A 21,027-nucleotide genomic window follows, 5' to 3' on the forward strand; every position below is an offset into this window, starting at 1 on the left:
TGGCATGTAGAGATGAATACAGAGAGGGGTAACACTCATGCTTATGGATGGGACTGCTCTATTTAGCTGGCAGTCACAAGGTCCCTCTAGCTAGATAAACTGGCACTGAGAAATAGACTTCAGAATAAAGACAAAATACAGATGAGACACAGTGGCGGATACTTGTGTGTGACAGGTTCAGAGGCTGGATTCATTTCAGTGGTTAGTAGACCATGTCTTCCCCAATAATCAAGGGAGTGGGGTTTGTTCATAGTAGCTTTCTCCCCAGGCTCTGTTTTACAGAGCTGCTGCTTAAACCTCACAATTTCCATTTCTTTCTGTCTCAGAGCTGAGGGTGTGATGAGGACCATGTCAGTAGAGAAGCTGCTGAAAGGAATGCCTACTCTGCAGAGCCAGATCGACGCACTGCTGGAATTTGATGTGAGTGACACTCGCTAATAGGCGACAATGTCACACTGCAAGGCATCCTGACATTGCCCGAGAGATACTGAACAGCTGTAACAAAACTGTGTACTGTAGCAGCATCTATGAAGAAGTGATACATGATATCAGGCCACATTGTTTGGAGTCATAGTTTAGCTTTACGTCTAACATTAGAAGGGTAAAGACCTACAAGATGACAACATGACCGCTACAAAACTGAACGTGGAGGTACATCCACTCGTACGGAACGAGTAAACCTGACTGTGTGCTGGGTAACTTGCCAGACCATTTTGAAGAAGGATATTAAACTTTTCTCAAGTATACATACTAATTTGACTATGTTAAATGAAGACGCTGATCATAGGAAACATTTTACGAAGATTTTGACTTCAGCTATATTTGTCCCCTCAGGTGCATCCAAAGGATCTCAACAATGGAGTGATAAATGCCTGCTTTCTCATGCTCTTCAAAGATCTGATCAAGTTATATGCCTGCTATAATGACGGCATCATCAACCTGTTAGGTAAAGAGTCACCCCTGAACTTTACCTTTATGAGTCGGTATTTACACCACTGTCTTGATGGGTGAGCAGATGGATTTCATTTCTAACACTACTCCTGAAAGAAAAAACGGGTGGCAAATACTTTTTGTCTGTGGAAACGGTTGGATATGTATACCGCAGAGTAATAGGAAAAGCTTTGGGTGAAATTCAGGGGGATAGGGTGTCACATTTCAACCTCTTTTCTTTCTAGAAAAATTTTTTCAAATGAAGAGAAGCCAGTGTAAAGATGGGCTTGAGATCTACAAGCGGTTCCTGACAAGAATGACTCGAGTTTCCGAATTCTTCAAAATTGCTGAGGTAACCTTCTGAGCAGCAGGTGTCACTGATTGGCTGGGAGCTGAAGTACATTCTGGCAGTTGTTGTCTTACCTCTTGTTGTTTTCTTTTAAAGGAAGTGGGAATAGACAAAAATGACATACCTGAGCTTACTAAGGTAAGACTGTCAAATTTGGGTTTTGGGCCATTTTGGGAGATATAATATTCTTTTAGACTACAAGCTAACAGACTAACTAACAGTGGTGTGGTCTTTCTAACCATATTGCATGTAATATGAATGTCTAAAGCTACTATTTGTTTTTTCTGCTGTGTCCACCACAACTGCTCCCACTTGACAACGATCAGAAATTCACAAACAGGAACCACACAACCGCCACACAACCAATAAGCTGTGTTCATTTGTTGATTGACGGTCCCCGTGGCTCCCCTTCTCTTTTTACTTTCAGAGATGCAGATCGATCATTCAGGCTGAGAGTGTGAGTAGTTAGCAGTGCACAGAGCTAGCTTTGGGAGCAAGCAGCTTAGGGAAAGTAGTCATTTAAACTCTCGTTGAGTGCACTGAATTGAAGCACACTGCACAGTGAGTGCAGACCCAGCAGACATACACCAGGCGCTCTGACAAAGTGGGATGATGTGACTAGCCAGCTGGATGAAACCTAGGACATGCTGAGCAATGCTGCTGATCAGGTGGCTGATTTTAGCATAGCTAGCTTTCGTTCAACAACTGTATAAAACAGCAGATTGTTATCCTCAGAATGTGCTGCAGTTTCCATGACAGCTATAGGGTCACATGATTAATTTTTCCTAATCTGATTCCTGATTTATTTATAATAAGCAATCCCCAGGATGAGAAACCTAATTTTCCAGCTGTTTCCTGAATCAGTTGCAGTTATTAAAGCTCTGTTCTGCTGTGGAAACTCTGTGGCTAAGGTTGTTCCTTTCAGACATGGCAGCCTTGCATGAAAAGTGTGCTGTAGTGCTGTCTGAAGCTTGTTAGGTCATTGCTGAGCAAGTTGCAAAAAAACATTTGAACTGAAACAGAACACCTTTTTCTGGAGATACAGGTTGGATGGCTGTGAAATATATCAGCTCACATAAGAGTTAAAAGAAGTTAGCTGTGTTAGCTTTAACCTTCTGTTTCTGCATTTCAGGTACTGTCTGTTTACATAAAGTTAGCTGAGAATTTCAAAACCAGTGTCATGTCTGTGTGCTAAAAATGAGGCGTTTCTTATGTGCGTCTTCTCATTCCTAGAAACATGGAATTAAATTAGTTTTACTATTTTTAATAAAGACAAAAAAGAGCAGGTTATGTTTTTTCTGGTGAAATATTTAATGGATAGACCAGTATTTAGTCTAAGCTAAATAAGAACTTCCTAGCACTAGCTTCATATTTATCTAAACCTGAAACATCTTACACATGTCAATCATCAAAAAAAAAACTTCTTCATTAAATGTTTCAATGTTGTATTTTCCTCAGGTTTTTCCCTATTAATCTGTACACTATGTTACATTCTTCTATTGTCCCTCAATTAAAATATAGTCAGTTATTTCTTTTATTTTATTTAATAGAAAAAAAGTGTTATTGTACTCATAAATATACATCGATTTGTGTGTAATTAGTAGAGCTGGGCGATATGAGATTTTTTCATATCACGATATGTTTTTTTCATTTCAGGCGATAACGATATCTATCACGATATCAGCCAAATAACTATATTTGTAAGATTTAAATGTGCCGTTGCTCACAAGTGAAATGTGAAATAATCAGCAGCTTGTTTTTATTTAAATATTTATTTCCCATAATAGGTTCAACAGGGTAGATGTGCTTAAGGAACATGAGACTTTTTCAGATAAAGGCAAATATTGCAAACTACACAAAAGGCAGCCGCTAAAGCGTTTAAGTTTCAAAATAGAACAAACGAAACAGACTAAATTGTCAATTCCACTTAGAAACAAAATATTAATTCTAAAAATAAATCTTAGTTTGTTTTACAGAAGAACAGACAAAACTGACTAACTTTTGTCAATATCAAATAAACTGAGAACTAAAAGGAAATTCTCAATCTCTCCTTGTTGTATAGCTTAGCTTTTCAAACAGTTTTAACAGTTACTTTAGTCTGACAAAAGCCGAATGACGAATTAGCGCTTCCAGTCAGAGACTGAGGCTACGTCCACACGCACACGGGTATTTTTGAAAACAGAGATTTTCCGTTTTCGTTTTAAAAAATAATCCCGTCCACACATAAAGGCAGAAATGAAGGAAAACGCTGCTATGAACATGCCAAAGCAGCAGGTGGCGCTAGATTCCTAACCGTGCAGAAATGTTGGCCAATCAGAAGTCTAGAAGCCACGGTGGGAAAAAGTAAACAAAGCTGGGGCATAGAAGCAGAACAGAGTCGTATGTGTGGAGGGACAGTAACTGTGTGTATATGTAAGCATTTAAACACTGCAGAGAGTAGAATTAACAGTAACAGTATTGTAGAAATTCATTTCACCGAAACAATAACGTGGCGCACAGTGTGACGCATGCACCAGTTTATTGTATTTCCAGACTTGCTTTCGGCACAATTTACAGTGCACGCTACTCTGTTTTTTGTCAGACTTGAAATAGCCGAAATACCTTCACACTACGGAACTTCTATGGCTCTTCAGTTCGACAATCTCTCCGGCATTGGAACCATCATCTGTTTTCTCTTCGGTCACGCTCGGTTGATTTTTCTAGTCGGCACACTCATTTCCTCCATTACCCGCTGGCTGCTTCCCAAACAAACACATGTGCGGCTTGGCACTTGTGCTGTACGTAACAAGTCACGCGACGTGACGCTGCGGCTGTGATTGGTTCGGCTCTGCGCTACTTAATTTGGATTGGCTGACCTTTTTTTTTTATTTAAGAGGACAAGAGCGGCGAGGTCTATCGCGATAGTTTAATTTCTCTATCGAGTAAAAGTTATATCGCGATACATATCGTTATCGTTCTATCGCCCAGCTCTAGTAATTAGGTCACAAACTTATAATTAACTCAGGTAAAATACAAAGGAGTGTGCGTCAGTCTGTGCGAGCTGCCATGGTGTCCAGCCATATTAAAAATACAGTGGCCGAGATGGACATCGTTGTTCCGCCAAGTCATGTTTTATTTATTTGGCCACATATATTGTACAGCAGAGGTGTAGAATAAGAGAACTCGTAGGTGTTCATTTAAAGGAAAGAGATGACATGACCGGCATCTGGATAAAATGTGATTCTCTTCAACCTTCAAACCTTGGAACACATGGAAATGTGCATAAACATATTTTTTTCCCTGATATTGTTGCAAGTACTGATTGTCGGCAGATTAGAGTTTTAACCCTCCTGTCTCTGGACAGCTGACAAGAGCTGGCTAAAAAACAACAACAGTTGGTTATAATTTAACATTGTGCCAACTAATGTTAGGCTTGAGTGTCTTAAAAATCACACTTTCCCTCTAATAAACAGTTTGATTGCATTTGCACATCATATGAGATTTTTTTTTTTTTTTTTTTTGCTAAGTGTCCAAGTCCAACAATATTAGATCCACTCGAAATAAAATTTTACTAATGTCGGCTAACAGCAGCTGGCAGCAGCTGAGAGAAACTAACACCATCTTACTGACTCATCGACTCCTATCACTAACATGGCAGCTAACAGCAGCTAACAGTGGCTAACAGCAGTGTTCACCAACAGAAAAGTTCAAGATATCCTCAACAACTCACCCCAGTATTGCTGCCATCAGTCAGAATTGAGCTTCTCTGTCTCATCGACTCACATCAGACCCCTTTCACAAAGTTTTATGGCTTCCTCCAGAGCAAATAAATGTAGAGACGTAGACGCATTTTGCCAGCTGAGGTAAACAGCCGAGTGACAGCATACACTTGCTACAGATGATTGACGGCTAGAGTTGTTTTACCTATAGCGGCCACAGTAGGAAGTTTTAGGAACTTAAATTGGGAGGGGTAAGAAAACAGAATTCAGTTGACTGCAATCTGCAATCTACTGGCCTCTAGTGGTAAATTTTACACAATAACTTATGAAGGAAGTTTGGGAAGCATATAAACATGGCGTTCTAGCAACATCTGGCCCCAACATGGCATGCTGATGTTCTGCTTATAGAGAAATTCTTTATTCTTTGCTTCCTTTGGGTTGGATTTCTTGACTTTTCTGACAATGCCATTCAGATGGTGGCCATATTGTAATATGAGGAAAATTTGATACAGAGTTAAGAGTCCAGACACTGACTGTTTATGACTGTTTCTGAGCAGGAGAAAAGAAAACTAAACAAATCTCTTTCTGTTATTTTGATAAAACAAGCTATAAATATTAAATGGTACTAGATCAGCTATCCAAACTGCCACAGTTTCCTTTACCAGCCACTGTTAAAAGCTATCAGCAATAAATTGTCATAACAGCATCACTGATCATTACAGACTAACCTACAGACAGTAAATTCTCTCAGAATATTGTGATAAAATGCAGTTGATGAGTGCAGGAGAAAAAACTATCAGTCTTACAGAGCCTTGAAACCTTTATTTCAGTATCTAATACAGATTTCTATTCTCATCCCTTCTAGGAGGATTTACATCAGCACAAACAAGACAGAATAATTTTAGCATTGACTAACTTGCTGTGTTGTTATGTCATCACTCATGCACACTTTGTGTTGTTTTGTTGTTGTTGTTTTTGTTAGAGCAACAAGTAGATGTAGAAATTATCCTTCCAGTGATGGCAGTGTCAGCCATACGTTCATACGTTATCCTGGAAGCTTTTTGCTATCACAGAGATTTGGGTCAGAAGCTTTTCGTATTGGCTTCGTAAAACGAGAGCCATTATTGCATTTGTCTAAGCTTTGCAATAATGGAGTTAAACAGTTAAAACGTCCTCTGCACAGAGAACAGTTTGTACTGAGTAGTGAGGACAGACACTTTAAAGTCCCAGGGTGATAATGATCTATTCCTCTCAGTGTCAAGACAAAATTATCTGCCTTGTAAGTCTTCAGTTTTAAAAGGGAGCTATAAATAAACAGACCCAGAAAACTGTGCAGAGAATTAAATAAAGTGTTATAGGAAGAACAAAAACCTTTTCTGAGATTCTTAAGAATTTTTCTAAATATCATACTATCCTTTTTACTGCACATCATTAGGTGATCATGTTGAGTTTAGCTTGATTGAGCATGCAGCTCCGCATCGTGGCTGTTATTAGCATGAAGATGCTTCTGTATCTGCTCTATTCTGAATGTGGTGTCCCGGTGCTTGTGTAACAGTTATTGTTTATTGTCCATTTTAGTATGTATAATGCTATGAAAGCCTCCCCTTATTTCTTTATCATTTACTTCCAAGAACCCAGTGATTTTTCTTTAGACATTGGCTGCTTTTTTTTACTCATTTTCAGTTCAGTCTTTGTACAGGATTTTTTTTTGTTTTAGTTATGTTTTGTTTTTTGTTTAGGCACTTAATACTGCTCCTTGAATCATTCAAGTATATAAAAAAAACCAACTTAAGGCATTGAATAGTGATGTGTCCTCAGAAAGAAACTGTTTTCCATGATATATTTAGGCATTTTGTTACTAGCAGCTTTTACTAAAACAAAGTTTGTTCTTTAGTTGTATGAAAGCAACATAGTTTGACCAGCATAAGCATTCCTATTTTTACACCAACAAGCTGATTCCCAAAGAGCTATTAGCCAAGAACTTTATATATTATGATATTTTGATACCCTCAGACTTTAATTCACTATGTAATAGCAATGGGAAAGCATCTGATTGTCAACAGCTTCACTTTTCAGTGTGACAGTGATCCCAAACCCACACTGCCAATGCAGTAAAACCATACCTGAAAAACAAATAATAAAACACTATCAATCATGGATTGGTCTCCTCAGATTTAGGACCTCAGCATTACTGAAGCAGCGTCAGATCATCTTGAAAGAGAACAGAACAATGAATGAGTGCTTAGATTCCATTAAAGTTGAGAACTTCCTCCAACTCCCAGCTCCCCATTGAATTCAGAGTCCACTTCAAGATTCTGGTACTGACTTATAGAGCTCCTCATGGACAAGCTCCTGCCTACATCATTGAACTTCTACAGCCCTATGTCCCTAGCAGGTCTCGTAGGTCAAGTAATCAGGGTCTACTTGTCATTCATCATACAAGCCTGAGAACTAAGGGAGACAGAGCTTTTGCCACTTTTGCTCCCAGACTGTGGAACTCTCTCCCACTGAGCTTAAGATCTCTGGACTCAGTAGCTTCTTGAAAAAAACCCAACTAAAACACATTGTTTTAAAATTGCATTTTGTTAACTGTTGTCTGTTTTGTTTTATACTTTGTTATTCTTGTGTGAAGCACTTTGTGATCTTTTATCTAGAAAGGTGCTATATAAATGAAGTTTTAATAAAGTTTACTTACTTACAAAAGGCAGCCAACATCCAAAGAACAGCTTTGAATACGCTTCAAGAAACCTGGAGAACGATTGTGGAAGAAGGCATGCCTAAATCTGTGTCCACTGTGTGACAGAAGGTCAATTAAAATACTGTATATCAAAAACCAAAGATCAATTTACAATATTGTGAGGGTTAAAAAAGAAAAGAAAATGGATGTAAAGACCCAACAGACAACCAGCACAGAGCAGAGCTGTCTATTTGTGCCTGAATATATTTTATACATTATAAAAAATATATTTTGGATAGCAGCAGTTTCACATTTGTTATTTTTCCTGGTTTGCATGTTTTTATCGTAAGAAATTTCCATTTCTAAAAAAGCAAACAAAAGACAAAACAAAAAGGAGAAGAAGCTAGCACTCCAAAAGAGCATGTTTCTTTTATGGATTTAATTAAGTGCTGGACGAAGGAGCCAGTCAGGATATTTTGCAGCCCTAATGTGTTAAAACTCAAGTCACAGTTAAGGCAATGTGCCAGCCTAAGGTTCACTTTGGAGCGGTGCATTCAGAGATGTAGTAAAATGAAAATAGAGTGAGGTGTTCCAAGAGTCAGTGCTGCTGAGTCAATGTTGATTAGATTAGACAGAGAAAATAAAACTGAGCAGGGAGGACAATTATCAGAGCATCATGCAGGAATACGAGAAGGCAGAACAGCCATCAGGATATTAGCCAGTCTGCAGCCTATCAGCGTATTAGAAAAAAGGCACTTAAGTAATCTCCTCAGCTGCTGTCCTTCTATTTCATAGCCACCACGAAGAAGCCCTTGTTAAAGAGGCATTCGCACAATCCAAATGTGATCTATAAATTACCCTGTGCACCCTGGTCTGCTCTTATGCCTTTCTGTCTAACTGTACTCAACATGCTGTCTGTGTTTGAGTAATTAGCAGCCCCTCTCTGTGTATTTGTCTGCAGGCCCCCGAAAGCCTTCTGGCGTCTCTGGAGACCCACCTCAACACTTTGGAGGGGAAGAAACCGTAAGTAGATCGAACAAAACACCAATTTAGTGGGTTTTTTAACGCTTAACATCAACGTTTTTGCAGGGGTTTTGCTCATCTGTAGTAAAACTCACTAATACTTCTCCAACTTGTCATTTCTTCTTATCTTTACACAATTCAGAGAGGATAAGTAAGTAATCTCTGTCCATAAGAGTAGGACTTGTAAATGTTATTTCACCACCACCATTGTTTCCCCTTATTCATCAGTGTTTTGCCTTATTCAGGTTATACATTATTTTTATATTATTACTCAGTGATTGAATAGACACAGCGTCTGAATATCCTGCATCTTTCAGAATCATCATTTCATCATCAAATCATTTGGAGTGATGACAGGCCTTGCCTTTTCGCACATGTCATCACTAACCTAACACCTTTGTATCATCCTACTGTAGAGTCAGCCCCAACTTTTACAAAGCTTCAGTCACATGTCAGTCATTACTTTCTATGTGTAATGTCAAAATAAAAAAGCTTTGTTCAAGTGGCGCTGGGGCCAAGAAGTTGTAACTCATCAATGCAGCATATATCCATTAATTGAAGATGCTTGCTTAATGGATTTGCTTTGAAATGCTTCCTGCCTGAAAACGACAAAGGGATATTTAAGCCGTCACTTTGCCTCCTGTCTCAGTAGCAGCCATTAGCTTCCATTGTGTACAGCGTTAAACTCGTTAACTCATGTGCTGTTGTTGTTCTTGCAGGTCGCCCACAAAGGTAAGCTATGCTTCATGATAATCACAATGTAGCTATGATAACAGGACTTATGTGTGACAACTTTCAGAGTCAAAATACAGTTGAGAACTTGAATCAAGGGCTTCACCCTTACTAGTTTTTACTTTAGATGGGTAGTGATTTATTGTTATTCATCTGTTTAGAAAGCTCGTGAATCACATTAGCTTACATGAATATATTGGTCATCATCTAACGGGGGTTGTCCTCTGCGGCAGGATGCTACCGCTAACAATAGCATGCCGGCAGCAGCAGCACCTGCTGCGCCAGCCAAGCCCGCGCCTCCCGCTGCTCCCGGTGGGCCTCCAGCCCGCCCCATGCCGCCTGCCAAGCCCCCTCCACCCTCTGTCACTCCCACTGCACCAGTCCCCACCACTGCCAGCAAGTAAGAATTACTCATCAATATAACAGATTGTTGTAACTTATCTGCATCGATACCACATTTTAAATGGATTCCTCTGTCAACACACCCTTACTGTCTTTTTTCCCCTGTGTTCAGTGCACTTGATGATGGGTTCCTCTTGGATCTAGATCCCATGTCCTCCTCATCAGCAGGGGGCACTGCAGCGGCTTCCTCCACAACTGGATGGGGAGGTAAGGTCATTTTGATATACCAAATGAAATGTTTGAAACTCCCGTCATTTTCTGATTTGAGTACAAGCTGATATTCCCACATTTTTAGGCACTAATTGTTTATTTAGCAGCTTTGATTGACTAACATTAGCTAAAATGTTAAAAAAAGGGGCTTTATAAATGAATGCCTACAAAGATATCATGCTAAATGCTGTTAGAGACAGGTCTGACCCCAGAGTAGTCCCACAACCCATTCAATCATGCTGCATTTCATTTACCTCGGAAGTTGGATGTCAGAGCCGGGACTGATGTCACTCCCAAGTTGGGTTCATTCAAGTAATAAAAGCAAAGAAAAGTAGGATTTGTTTTGCTTCTTCGGAGGTGGAGGCAGCCATACATAATTAGAAAGCAGCACAATAATAGTTTTTTTCTTGCACTTTAAATTAACGGTGCATCAAGTTCATAGATAGAGCTGGGTCAGTGCACTGTATATGGCTTATTTAACCAGTCACAAAGACACAGCAGTGGCGGCACAGATTAGAAGTTTTATTATCGTTTACATGCACTGGGGCCATTTTGGATTATGAAGTCGGGGTTGGCGGGGCTGCCCTAACTCTCTGAGTTGTAAGTAAGGGGATGTTTCAGTTAAAAATGACTGACTGGGAATTTTGGAACTTCTGACTTCTGATTTTAAATGTAATACAACATTAGTCCCAAAGATCAAGTGTTTTAGGGAAATTATGTTCGTCATATCAGATTGCTTGTCCAATACAGAACAATACAGACTCACATGACACTGTTTCAAGGCTGTATTTTGAATTCTTAGAATAGTCAGTGTAGCTCCTGATACAATGTTCAAATCAACTGGATTCATAATTTTCAGGCAAAAAGTCAGCATCCCTATAAGCTAATGATCCATGTAGGTAAACAATCAGATCCCTGGTATTATAGAGTGTTATGAATTAAACTGTGAGATCAGCTTTTTGTTTCTAACACACTCAGCTTATTTGCTTATATATCAGACAGATCAACATCAATCTTTTTCAATGTGAGAAAAACACAGAGGAAAGAAAATTTAGATCAGATCTTCTAGTTATGAATATAGATTTTTTTTTATAGAATTTTGGAAAGCTAACAAGATAATATATATTAATTAGTATTTTACTCTTTTAAAGACAAAGATAGAATTTATTAAAAATATGAAATGGACAGAAGGGAAGATTCAATTAAACTGGAATCTAAACATTACAAAATAAGGAGATCAGAGACATTAACGAAACATAAAAAGCAGTAAATTTATTTTAGCATCAAACACAATTAGTTAGGAAAATCAAGTTTATTGGGTGTTATTGTCATGGAAACGGTTGTAACCGCCACTTTGCCCAGCACGTCTTGGCTTCAGATATAACCCTTTGCTACTGCTGTGAGAAGTTTCTGCTAAAAGTTGTAGCTTATGTTAAACCAGACCTCCTGAAGTGTAAAGTACTGTGTATCTCTTGTCCTACAGCCTTATGCCCAGCTCTTTAACATGCTGTTATGTTTAGTTTAACAGACTCACACTGTCACATTATGGTCGCTCAGCTGTGACAGGGGAGAGTTTTAGTGATATTTAATGACCTTAACTTAATGTACTTCAGTGAAAGAGCACATTTTACACACTTACATCAACTTCTTCAATAAATCTGTTGTTTTTTAATGATTCAGTTACTAAACTACTCGCCGCCAGCTTTACTTTAAATTATTTGCAACCTTTTTTCAAAGCACACAGTGTGGTGAGGTGACTGCTGAGTGATTTTTCTTGCCAAAATAGAATGAATGAAAACCAAGAAGGAGAAAGAAGAAACTAAACAGAAAAACCTGCCTGTATGCTTCGGCTGGCAGCAGCATCAGTTATTTATAGTTTGTAATAAATGTGCAGAAACAAACAAACTCTTTTATTCTTCTTAAACTTTTACTGATGATTTTCAGTAAAAGTTTAAGAAGAATAAAATAAAATCATCGGCTTTAACAGAAAGAGAAATGGGACTCTCCTCTTTAACATTGTGAAACTTCTTGTGGTTTTAATCGCAATTTTAACGATTTTTTTCCTACATGTCCTCTGATACCTTAACCATGGCTGTGGTCCAGCCTTAGCCTTTTTAAAGCCTCAGTTATATTAATGACCCTTTCACTCAATTGGATTTGCTTTTGTCCCATCTCTGCTTTTCTGGCTTTTCCTGTAAAAGGTTGGAAGCTCTCAAATTAACCAAAAAAAATCATTACTTGGAGCATCTGCATAATTTCAAAGTATATCTCTTTCTTAACTCAGTCATTCACTGTCTCTGACCTCTCTCTCTCTCTCTCTTTGTTTTGGTTTGTGCTGTCTTGAAGATCTCTTGGGTAAGTATTCTGTTGACAGCGTCGCCTGCAGTCGCCTGTTCAACTTGTCTCTCAACCTGCAGTTCTGAATTTTCTTTTTTCTTTTTGAACTTTTCACTCACTTTGACGTCTTTGACTCTGCCGTCTTGCTCTTTCTTCCCTATTTTCTCTCCTGCTGTTTCTTCCTCTCTTTTGGGGGTTGTGACTGGGTCGTGGCGTTTGGATTGCGGGGTTTATCTGCGTAGCGACTCCGGCCGCTACCGACGGAGCCTCTGAAGAGTCTGCTGATGCCAATGCTGCGGCTGCTTCTGCCCCCGTGGCTGCCCCGCCCATAGCCCCTGCTCGTTCCACCACTGCTGCAGCTGCGCAGGCGCCCACCTCGCTGCCCATCTCTGCTCCTGCCTCCACCACCTCAGCCACAGACATCGACCTTTTCGGAGGTCAGTGTAGGTGGAGGGTAGGATGCAGACACGGCCTGCCTGCTTTTCTGCAACAAGCCCATTCATTGTTTAGTTACATAATGATAGATTTCCTTTGTTATGAAGCTTGGATTTACTTTTGGAAACACAGGAGTGCAATATCATAACCTGACAAAAAGCATACAGGCTTTTGTCTCATCAGGTTAACCACTGAGCTTAAATGTTCTACATACTCTTTTTGATGCGAAAAACAACATCAAATGCATATTCTAACAGTAGGCAGATGAGAAATGCATTACCAAAGCTTTTCGAGGATAGAAATGTTGTTTAGCAGCACTCACAGCTCTTTTTGAAGAATGTTTCCTTAATCTGAATTAAGAATCTTTTTAACATATTTTTTTGATCTTTTCTCAAGTTGCAGCTTTATTTCCAAGCCTTATTTTATCTAATATAAAATACCAAAATTAAACGGATATTTCTTCATTCTATAGCTAGAAATGTTTGAGAGTTTTGGGGGGGGGGGGCTGTTGATGTACAGATGTACTTCATTTTTGGAAAAAAAATAATGCTTAGTGATGTGACTAAACATGTTTTTACGTCCTGCTTTGTGACTGCCATGCACGTACTGTTGTGCTGGCTTTGTGTCCAGCTATCACGCATCATGTTTTTCACTCGGCGGGGGAAAAACCTTTACCATTTCAAATCCGCCCCCCAAAAATTAACCAGTACCGTACAGCATTATTTCATTCCCCTGCAATGTGCAAAATCATGATGCATATATTTGAGATTTGTCAATTTGTGCTTTTTGTTATCGCCCTGAATTATTTTCTTCCTATGAGTTACTAACAGTTTCTTAAATATGCCAAGACGAAAACTGGCTGAGTGCTATTTAATGATAATTTGGCATATTAGTTAATACTAACAAACATTCAGAGTACTACTAAAACACCAAAGAGAAACGACCTTTGTCCATCCCTGACCTTGACATTTCCCCTCTTGTCACAGAGTGCAAGTAACTTGTGACAACATGCCTCATTTCACGAGCCTGCACTGGTGGTGCACTCACTGAATGCAGCATTATGCAGCCCCATCAAAACAAAACTCATCATGTGACTGATGATACAATGAGATCAATCATTGCAGTTACTGGGCTGCATATTTCTTGTATTCTCTGCTTTTTCCTGATGCTGACCTCTCATTTTTCTTCCCTGTCCATTTCATCTGTTTATTCATCTTCTGTTCTATACATCCATGTGTGTGTTGGTGTGTTGGTCCGGGTGTTACGTTTTGTGTTCGCGTTCCGGCTGTTTTTCGTCTGCAATACCCTAGATGCGTTTGCACCTTCCCCAGGAGATGGTCCTGCTGCCGTGGCCGCGGGCCCTGCTGCTGATGCATTTGGTGGATCTGGTGGGTGACAAAACAGCTTTCTGTGCAAACGTGTGTGCATGGAGGTACGAGTGCGTGTGCGAATGTGAAGGCTGTTGCTTTTATTATATTAATAAAGCTGCTTCTGCTTTCATAGAAGACAGTAGAACAAACCTGCCCTCAGGTCCCACTGTCTCACCCCAAATCCTACTCCAATGCCCAAGTCATGGACCCTCTCCTCCTAATATTCATCCAGTGAATACTGCAGTAAAAAGCACAGCACAGCTATTATCTTCTCAGTATTCCAGAAATAAATGTCTTTTTTAACACCACTAACCATGACACAACTGGATTATGATGGTTATACTAATCATATTTTATTTTGGTTTTTAATAACTTGCATTCAGCTGTTCTCTTTGGCCTGCAGCAGCTTACATAGCAGAGAAACTGAAGCAACCTACATAATGTCCATTCAATAAGCAAAAATGTTACTTTACATTATAATTACCCCTACTGTAATCACAGAGTATTTAATATTTATGTGTGATTAACCTTAAAAATAACTTTATCCTGCATCCACACTTTATCTTCTGTGTAAAAGGGAAGCACCAGCTTTTGACAACTTTGTGCATTGGTTAGCTTAGTTTTTCAACAATGAGAAGACTGGAGTGATTCCATGACTTTTTTCCAATTTTGCCACAACGTACCCCAGTACTGCTCAAAATACATTAATCGCCAAGCTTAGGTTCTAATAACTTTGTAAAATACTTAAATAAAACAAATAATTTTGTTCCTTACTTTGTCAATTGTGTTATGAACCTTGATGTTCACTATAACACCATTGCTAGGCCAAAATACATCTGTGCTTTGTTAGCTTTTCTAAGCTTCAGTTGTTGTTTTAAGTTCATGATTAGCATGTTGCCTTGCTAACTTTAAATCATTACTTGCCAAACATTAGCAAGTCACTAGTGTCAGTGTGAGCATGTTAGCATTTAGCTTATTTACAAGTGCACTGCCAAAGTTATTTACTTCAAGAATGAAGATCAAGGCCATTTACGTAGATTGATTAAGAAGTACTATATATAGTTAACTATTTTGATAAAGAAGAAGAAAACTTAATACTTAATACTTTTACTAACTTGTATACTTGACTAGACCCAGAATTACTTAATGCTAACTAGGAACCCACCCGACGGATTAATAAAGTTTTATCTTATCTTATCTCTAATTTTCTAGGTTCTTTGCTCCATGTATTGATAGGTGTCCTGCTCTTATTGATAAACCAGAAAAAAACAAAAACAACCAACAAACAAAAACTAATGCTAACTAGCAAATGGTTGACTGTGTAGTAGTTCTTTTGTAATAAGTAATATTTAATCCCCCCCCCCCCCCCCCTTTTTTTTTTTTTGTCAACCCAAGTTAGAAAGACTTGTCACTCTAGGACAGAAAAAACAGTTTAAATTGATTTTTAATAGATACAAGGTATTTATAGCATGTCCTTTCATTCTTATATACTGCTAGCAGTGTTCACAGAGCCGGCTGTTTCCTGGACACATGGATGGTTTGGATTAGGCTTGCATGTTTGAGACAAATTGGGCATCATGGAATTATTCCACTACTAACTATAGTCCATAATTACTGTTTTTTCTTTCTATTGTATTTTCTGCTGAAGTTTGTGGATGGAGCACTGAAGTTAAAGAGTTACCATGTATTGTTTTACTTTCTTTGACCCTAACTTGACACTTCTGAGGTATTTAGCCTCACAAAAATACTTTTTGCAGTTTTTGTCACTTTAACAAATCCTTAATCCCTCCCTTCCTCATCCCCTCTCCACTGACCCATTCCCTTCTTTTCTAATCATTACCCCCTCCCTAACTCCTGAACGCCACCAACCTGCTGCTCTTTGCGAAGACCCCTTCGCTACGACGGAGGGCAGTGCGGACATTGCTCCAGAACTGGACCTGTTTGCTATGAAGCCCACCGACACGGGGGCGGATGCTGCTGCCATTACTCCTCCCACCTCTAGTGATGCGCCGACTATCATCGCTCCCATTGCTGCCCCCACCCCTTCTTCCACTAATACCACCACCACAACTACTACTGCCACAACCTCCACCGACACCACCACAGAGTCTGCAGCTGCCCCGACTCTAGATCTCTTTGGTGGTAAAGTCTTCTCGCTCTCATTATGCCTCTCACTGCATTGCCCTGCATTATGACAATGGTGATGATGATGGTATTAATAATTATGATGATTGTGTTGCTCTTGGTATTGATGATGATGATGATGATGATGGTGAAAATTACAATAACTTGCCCAGTCCCTACATTCTGATTTGTTTTTATATTTTTCCATGATACCTTTCCTTTAGATTGTTTATAATCAATCAAGCATTTTGACCTCTTCTGTTAAAAAACCCCCAAAAAACATGAATATAGCGAATTAGAAAAAATCTCCAAAGCCAGTTTTAAAATTGAATATTATTTACCGACCGGGGACCAAAACTTGTACTTATTTGATCTCTGTGGATAAAAGAAAATTTTGTTTTGTGTTTATTAACAGAGGTGGCTCAAATTGTGTTGATTTTTTAATATTACTAACAGTCTCCCAAACTTAGAGGGAAGAAAAGTGTTTTCTTCTCCTGCTTGTGGCCAGAGTTTTTAGATACTGGTGGATGGGAATGCTGTATTGTAGCTTATGCATCTGAGTTAAAAGGGAATATCGCTAAATGTCAGAATTAAAGAACAGAATTTGTCTATGTTTGTTTTTCAGTGTGTGGAAAGGTCTAATAACCCAAAGGCCTTAAGAAGCCCAAATAAGAATTGTTTTTGCTGTATATCTTTGCCAAGCTAGCGATAGTACACTGATTCTGATATTCATGATAAGTATACTTTGGTCATCTGCTGAGCTTTCTCAAACTCAGCAGAGCTGAGCCATTGATTTCTAAGTTTTGTTGAACCTTTAGGTTTTTTAAAATTACCAGTGGATTGCTTGTTATGAATTTTAGTGCACTCGTTTTTAAATTAATTATAATAACTCATCTAGTCTCAGCATGAAGGTTAAGTAATTTTAGTTAATCTATGACAACTTAGACCTGCCAGGGCACAAGGGACATGGGCCCACCCTCCTGTCAGCCCGCCACCTGCAGGAGATGCCGTAGGGGTCGGGTGCAGTGTGCACTGAGTGGCGACCCAGGGCAGAGACCCTGGCAGACTGATCCCCATCTACCAAGACTAACAACTGGGACATTTAATGTCATCTCTCTGGTGGTGAAGAAGCCTGAGCTAGTGTGAAAGGTTGAGAGGTACCAACTAGATATATTCAGGCTCACCTCAATGCATGGCTTGGGCTCCAGAACCAGTCTCTTGGAAAACGGCTGGACTGTCTAACTCTGGAGTTGCCCTTGGTGAGAGACGGCAGGCTGGGTGGGTATCTTAATATCCCATCTGGTTGCTGCCTGTACATTGGAGTTTTTGAATGAGAGGGTTTGTTCCCTGTGCCTTCGGGTCGGGGAACGGGTCCTGACTGTTGTTTGTGCCTACGCACTGAACGACAGTTCAGAGTACCCGACATTCCTGTAGGAGCTTGATTTGGAGGAACGGCCTGCCAGATCTGAACCCAACCAGTGTTCTCTTACTGGACTTATGTATAAACCACAGTCTGTCCATAGCAAAAACCATGTTCGAACATAAGGGTGTCTACAAGTGCATGTGGCACCAGCAGGTCGATGATCAATTATTTAATCGTATCTTCAGATTTGCAGCCATATGTTCTGGATACCTGGGTGAAGAGAGGCACTGAGCTGTCAACTGATTACCACCTGGCGGGGAGTTGGATCAGGTATTGGGGGAGGATGCTGGACAGACGTGGGGTGCCTAAACATATAGTGAGATCTTCAACTCCCTTGACAGCATAGCTTAGACAGCATTTCGAGGTAGACTGGGGACATTGAGTCAGAATGAACCATTTTCAACGCCTCCATTGCTGAAGCAGCTGCACCGATGCGGGCGCAAGGTGGTTGGTGCCTGTCATGGTGGTAACCCCCTAACTAGATGGTTGACACTGGAGGTGAAGGGGGAACCGTCAGGCTGAAGAAGGAGTCCTATTGTGCTTGGTTAGCCTGTGGGACTTCTGAGGCAGTCGATAGGTACTGACAGGCCAAGCGGAACGTGGCTAAAGCAAAAACTTGGGTGTGTGTAAAGAAGCCATTGAAAAAGAATTTTGAACTAATCATACTCCCTCCAAAATCAACTTGGTAGTTTGATACTAATATATATATATATATATATATATATATATATATATATATATATATATATATATATATATATACATATATTTGTTTAGCATCAGAAGGGATCAAACACATTTTGTTTTATCCAACAAATGTAGCAAATGTACAAAGGTAAATGACAGTCCTCTTCGGAGTTTTTGTTTGTTGCTAATTATTAGCATACTAACATGCTAACATGAAATTAACTGAAGAAGCCAGATATCAGAATATTGTCATGCCAACATTACTGTTTAGCTCAGAATGCCACACAGCTACAAACAGGATTTTCTAAATGAAACTATGTTTATATATGTTTTATTGGAGGGCAAAGGAAATGCCAGGTGTTGAAAACCTCTCCCGTTAGTCTTCTTATCTCTTAGCTCTTGAATTTTGAACATGGCAGATTGTAGTGATTATTATATAGAAAATATGTAAGTTTGTCTTCATGCTTAACTTTGGCAATATTTCCCTTTTAACTCTCATTCTGCATTGCACTGGATAGATACACAGCAACTTATCCATTTAATAATCAAAATATCTGCTCTCTCTGCTTTCCCCTCATCTCTCTTCTGAATCCATTTTGTATGCACTGGACTTTGGACTCTGAATGTACATATGATTGTGTGTCCTTGTTCGTAGATATGTTTGATTCTATGCCTGAGCAAAGCCCTACCACTGAATCCAAAGCTGCTACCACTCCTAGCGTAGACCTTTTTGGTGCAGGTACAGGAGTTGATATCCATTTCTCTGTCTATGGAACCTCTTCATCTCCTCTGGTTTCTATATGTCCACTCCTCTGTCAGCTGTTCTTTTTCCTCACCTCTTGGTTTGTCCCCCCATAGTGGTATGTGACAACTGTGCATGCATCCCACTCGTCAATTACCGGATAATCGTTGTGGCTGCTTTCTTTCTATGCTTTATCTTTCTACCTACCACGCTAATGCTTTTTTTTTTTTTTTTGCCCAACCTCCATGGTTTTCTTCTTTCTCGTATTCTGCCTCTTGCTTGCGTTGGTAAATTAGACCTTCCTGCTGTTTCACGCGGGCCCTCTCCTTTGCCCGAGCCGGCTCCGGCTGGAGACATTGTGACGGGTGAGTCAAGCTGCTTTACCTTTACTGCATCACTGTTTTCCTTCCTTTTTTATGAGGGGTGCAGCCAGACAAGTTTTTGCATGGTACTGGGGTCTGCATGCACATGCAGACCAGACCTCTACTTCCAAAGGATGCACGCTTCAAGGATGTGGATACACAGTTAAGATGCAGGGATGCTTGCTTCCTCCTTCTGCTTCTTCTTCTCTGCATGTCTGCTTTAGTCTTTTTAGAACAGGCAAGAAAAAAAACCCTACATGAGCAGAGGAGTCTGTCACTGGAACTGAAGCAGTGATTAATAAAACTGATTTAATTAAATCTCTTTTTCTATCTCTTCTGTCCAGATTCGTTTTCATCTCCTGCTCCTACCCCTGCCGCTGCCCCGGCTTCTGCTTCTGTTCCTGCGGCAGGGACCTCATCTCCACCTAAAGCAGAGCCAGAGCCTGTCATTGACCTGTTGGGTACTGTACATACAACACCAACTGACAGATATATACGATTTGCGAGGGATTTGTTAAGAGTTGTAGAGTTTGTTAGAGTTAATAAAGTGTAAACCCACTTTATTAATGTCTCAAATACACTCACATTCGGTAAGCATCAGTGTCCTGATACCATAAAGCATATGTACGCTCACTCAATAGATGTTATTTAAGTACTGACTTGACATCCCACACTGGTATATCACTTCTACAATAAAATGTGACATATAATTGATGTTGATGCACTTTGTGCCTCATATTATTTGACTCTTCCGTATCTTTCTTTTGTTTGTTTGTTTTTTGTGGGTTTGTTTTGTTTTGGGTTTTTTAATTGGGGAGGGGGGGGGTGTATCCTAGAGCAATTATTTCTCTATGTCAGGGGTGGGGAACTCCAGGCCTCAAGTGCCGGTGTCCTGCAGGTTTTAGATGTGTCCTTGAACCAACACAGATGTTTTCCTTGTATTTTCTGTTAAAACAATTCTTGGATGGATTGCCTTAAAATCTGATTTAATTTAACCTTTTTTGTTCACACTTTTTCTTTTTCTTTTATAAAGATAATTTTGTGTCCTACCCACCCCTTCATTGTGTCTCATTTTGTGTACCAGGGCTGACCTCTCACCCTTTTCTGCCCTCCATGCTGCCTTGTGGATAACTGGATGCTCCCGTAGACTCTTTCGGGAGCCCTGTGGAGGAAACGCAGAGTTCTGCTCCTGTAGGACTTGAAGACGACCTGCTGGGAGGTGAGTCTCTTCTAGTTGTCACTCTTTGGAGTTCCATCACAGTGTTTCATGCGAATCAAAAGACTGAATGGACAGAAAACTTTAAGTAAGTTGTGCTGAAAAGTCTTTTAAAAACTTTTCATTTTGGCAAATGGTTGATTGGAGAGTCTTACGCTGATTAAGATGTCGTCAATAAAGTAATGACTTGGCAGCTCTAGTTGAATTAATTGCACAGCTGTTCCAGAGTGACTTAGGACTCATTTGGAATATGTCTTTCCTCCACGACCTCCCAATGACATCATGGCTATGTCTTGCCCATCTCATTTAG

The 21,027-nt window shown here is 39.7% G+C and overlaps 1 protein-coding gene across 1 annotated transcript in view; it reads left to right on the forward strand.

Annotated features, from left to right (window-relative positions):
- The window catches only part of snap91a (synaptosome associated protein 91a), a 63,201-nt gene that overhangs the window by 34,821 nt on the left and 7,353 nt on the right, over window positions 1-21,027 (forward strand). The window contains exons 5-20 of the mRNA XM_085473413.1: window positions 327-420; window positions 835-946; window positions 1,176-1,282; window positions 1,376-1,417; window positions 8,616-8,677; window positions 9,397-9,409; window positions 9,643-9,809; window positions 9,924-10,018; window positions 12,368-12,376; window positions 12,601-12,795; window positions 14,104-14,181; window positions 16,051-16,305; window positions 19,053-19,136; window positions 19,436-19,504; window positions 19,846-19,962; window positions 20,649-20,720. Coding sequence (XP_085329539.1) covers window positions 327-420; window positions 835-946; window positions 1,176-1,282; window positions 1,376-1,417; window positions 8,616-8,677; window positions 9,397-9,409; window positions 9,643-9,809; window positions 9,924-10,018; window positions 12,368-12,376; window positions 12,601-12,795; window positions 14,104-14,181; window positions 16,051-16,305; window positions 19,053-19,136; window positions 19,436-19,504; window positions 19,846-19,962; window positions 20,649-20,720 — 1,571 coding nt within the window. The remainder of the gene's footprint in view (window positions 1-326; window positions 421-834; window positions 947-1,175; window positions 1,283-1,375; window positions 1,418-8,615; window positions 8,678-9,396; window positions 9,410-9,642; window positions 9,810-9,923; window positions 10,019-12,367; window positions 12,377-12,600; window positions 12,796-14,103; window positions 14,182-16,050; window positions 16,306-19,052; window positions 19,137-19,435; window positions 19,505-19,845; window positions 19,963-20,648; window positions 20,721-21,027) is intronic.

Source organism: Copadichromis virginalis, linkage group LG11, assembly GCF_057382275.1.
Source record: "Copadichromis virginalis isolate Kocher_CV1m ecotype Utaka linkage group LG11, C_Virginalis_male_GT1.1, whole genome shotgun sequence".
Classification (NCBI taxonomy): domain Eukaryota; kingdom Metazoa; phylum Chordata; class Actinopteri; order Cichliformes; family Cichlidae; genus Copadichromis; species Copadichromis virginalis.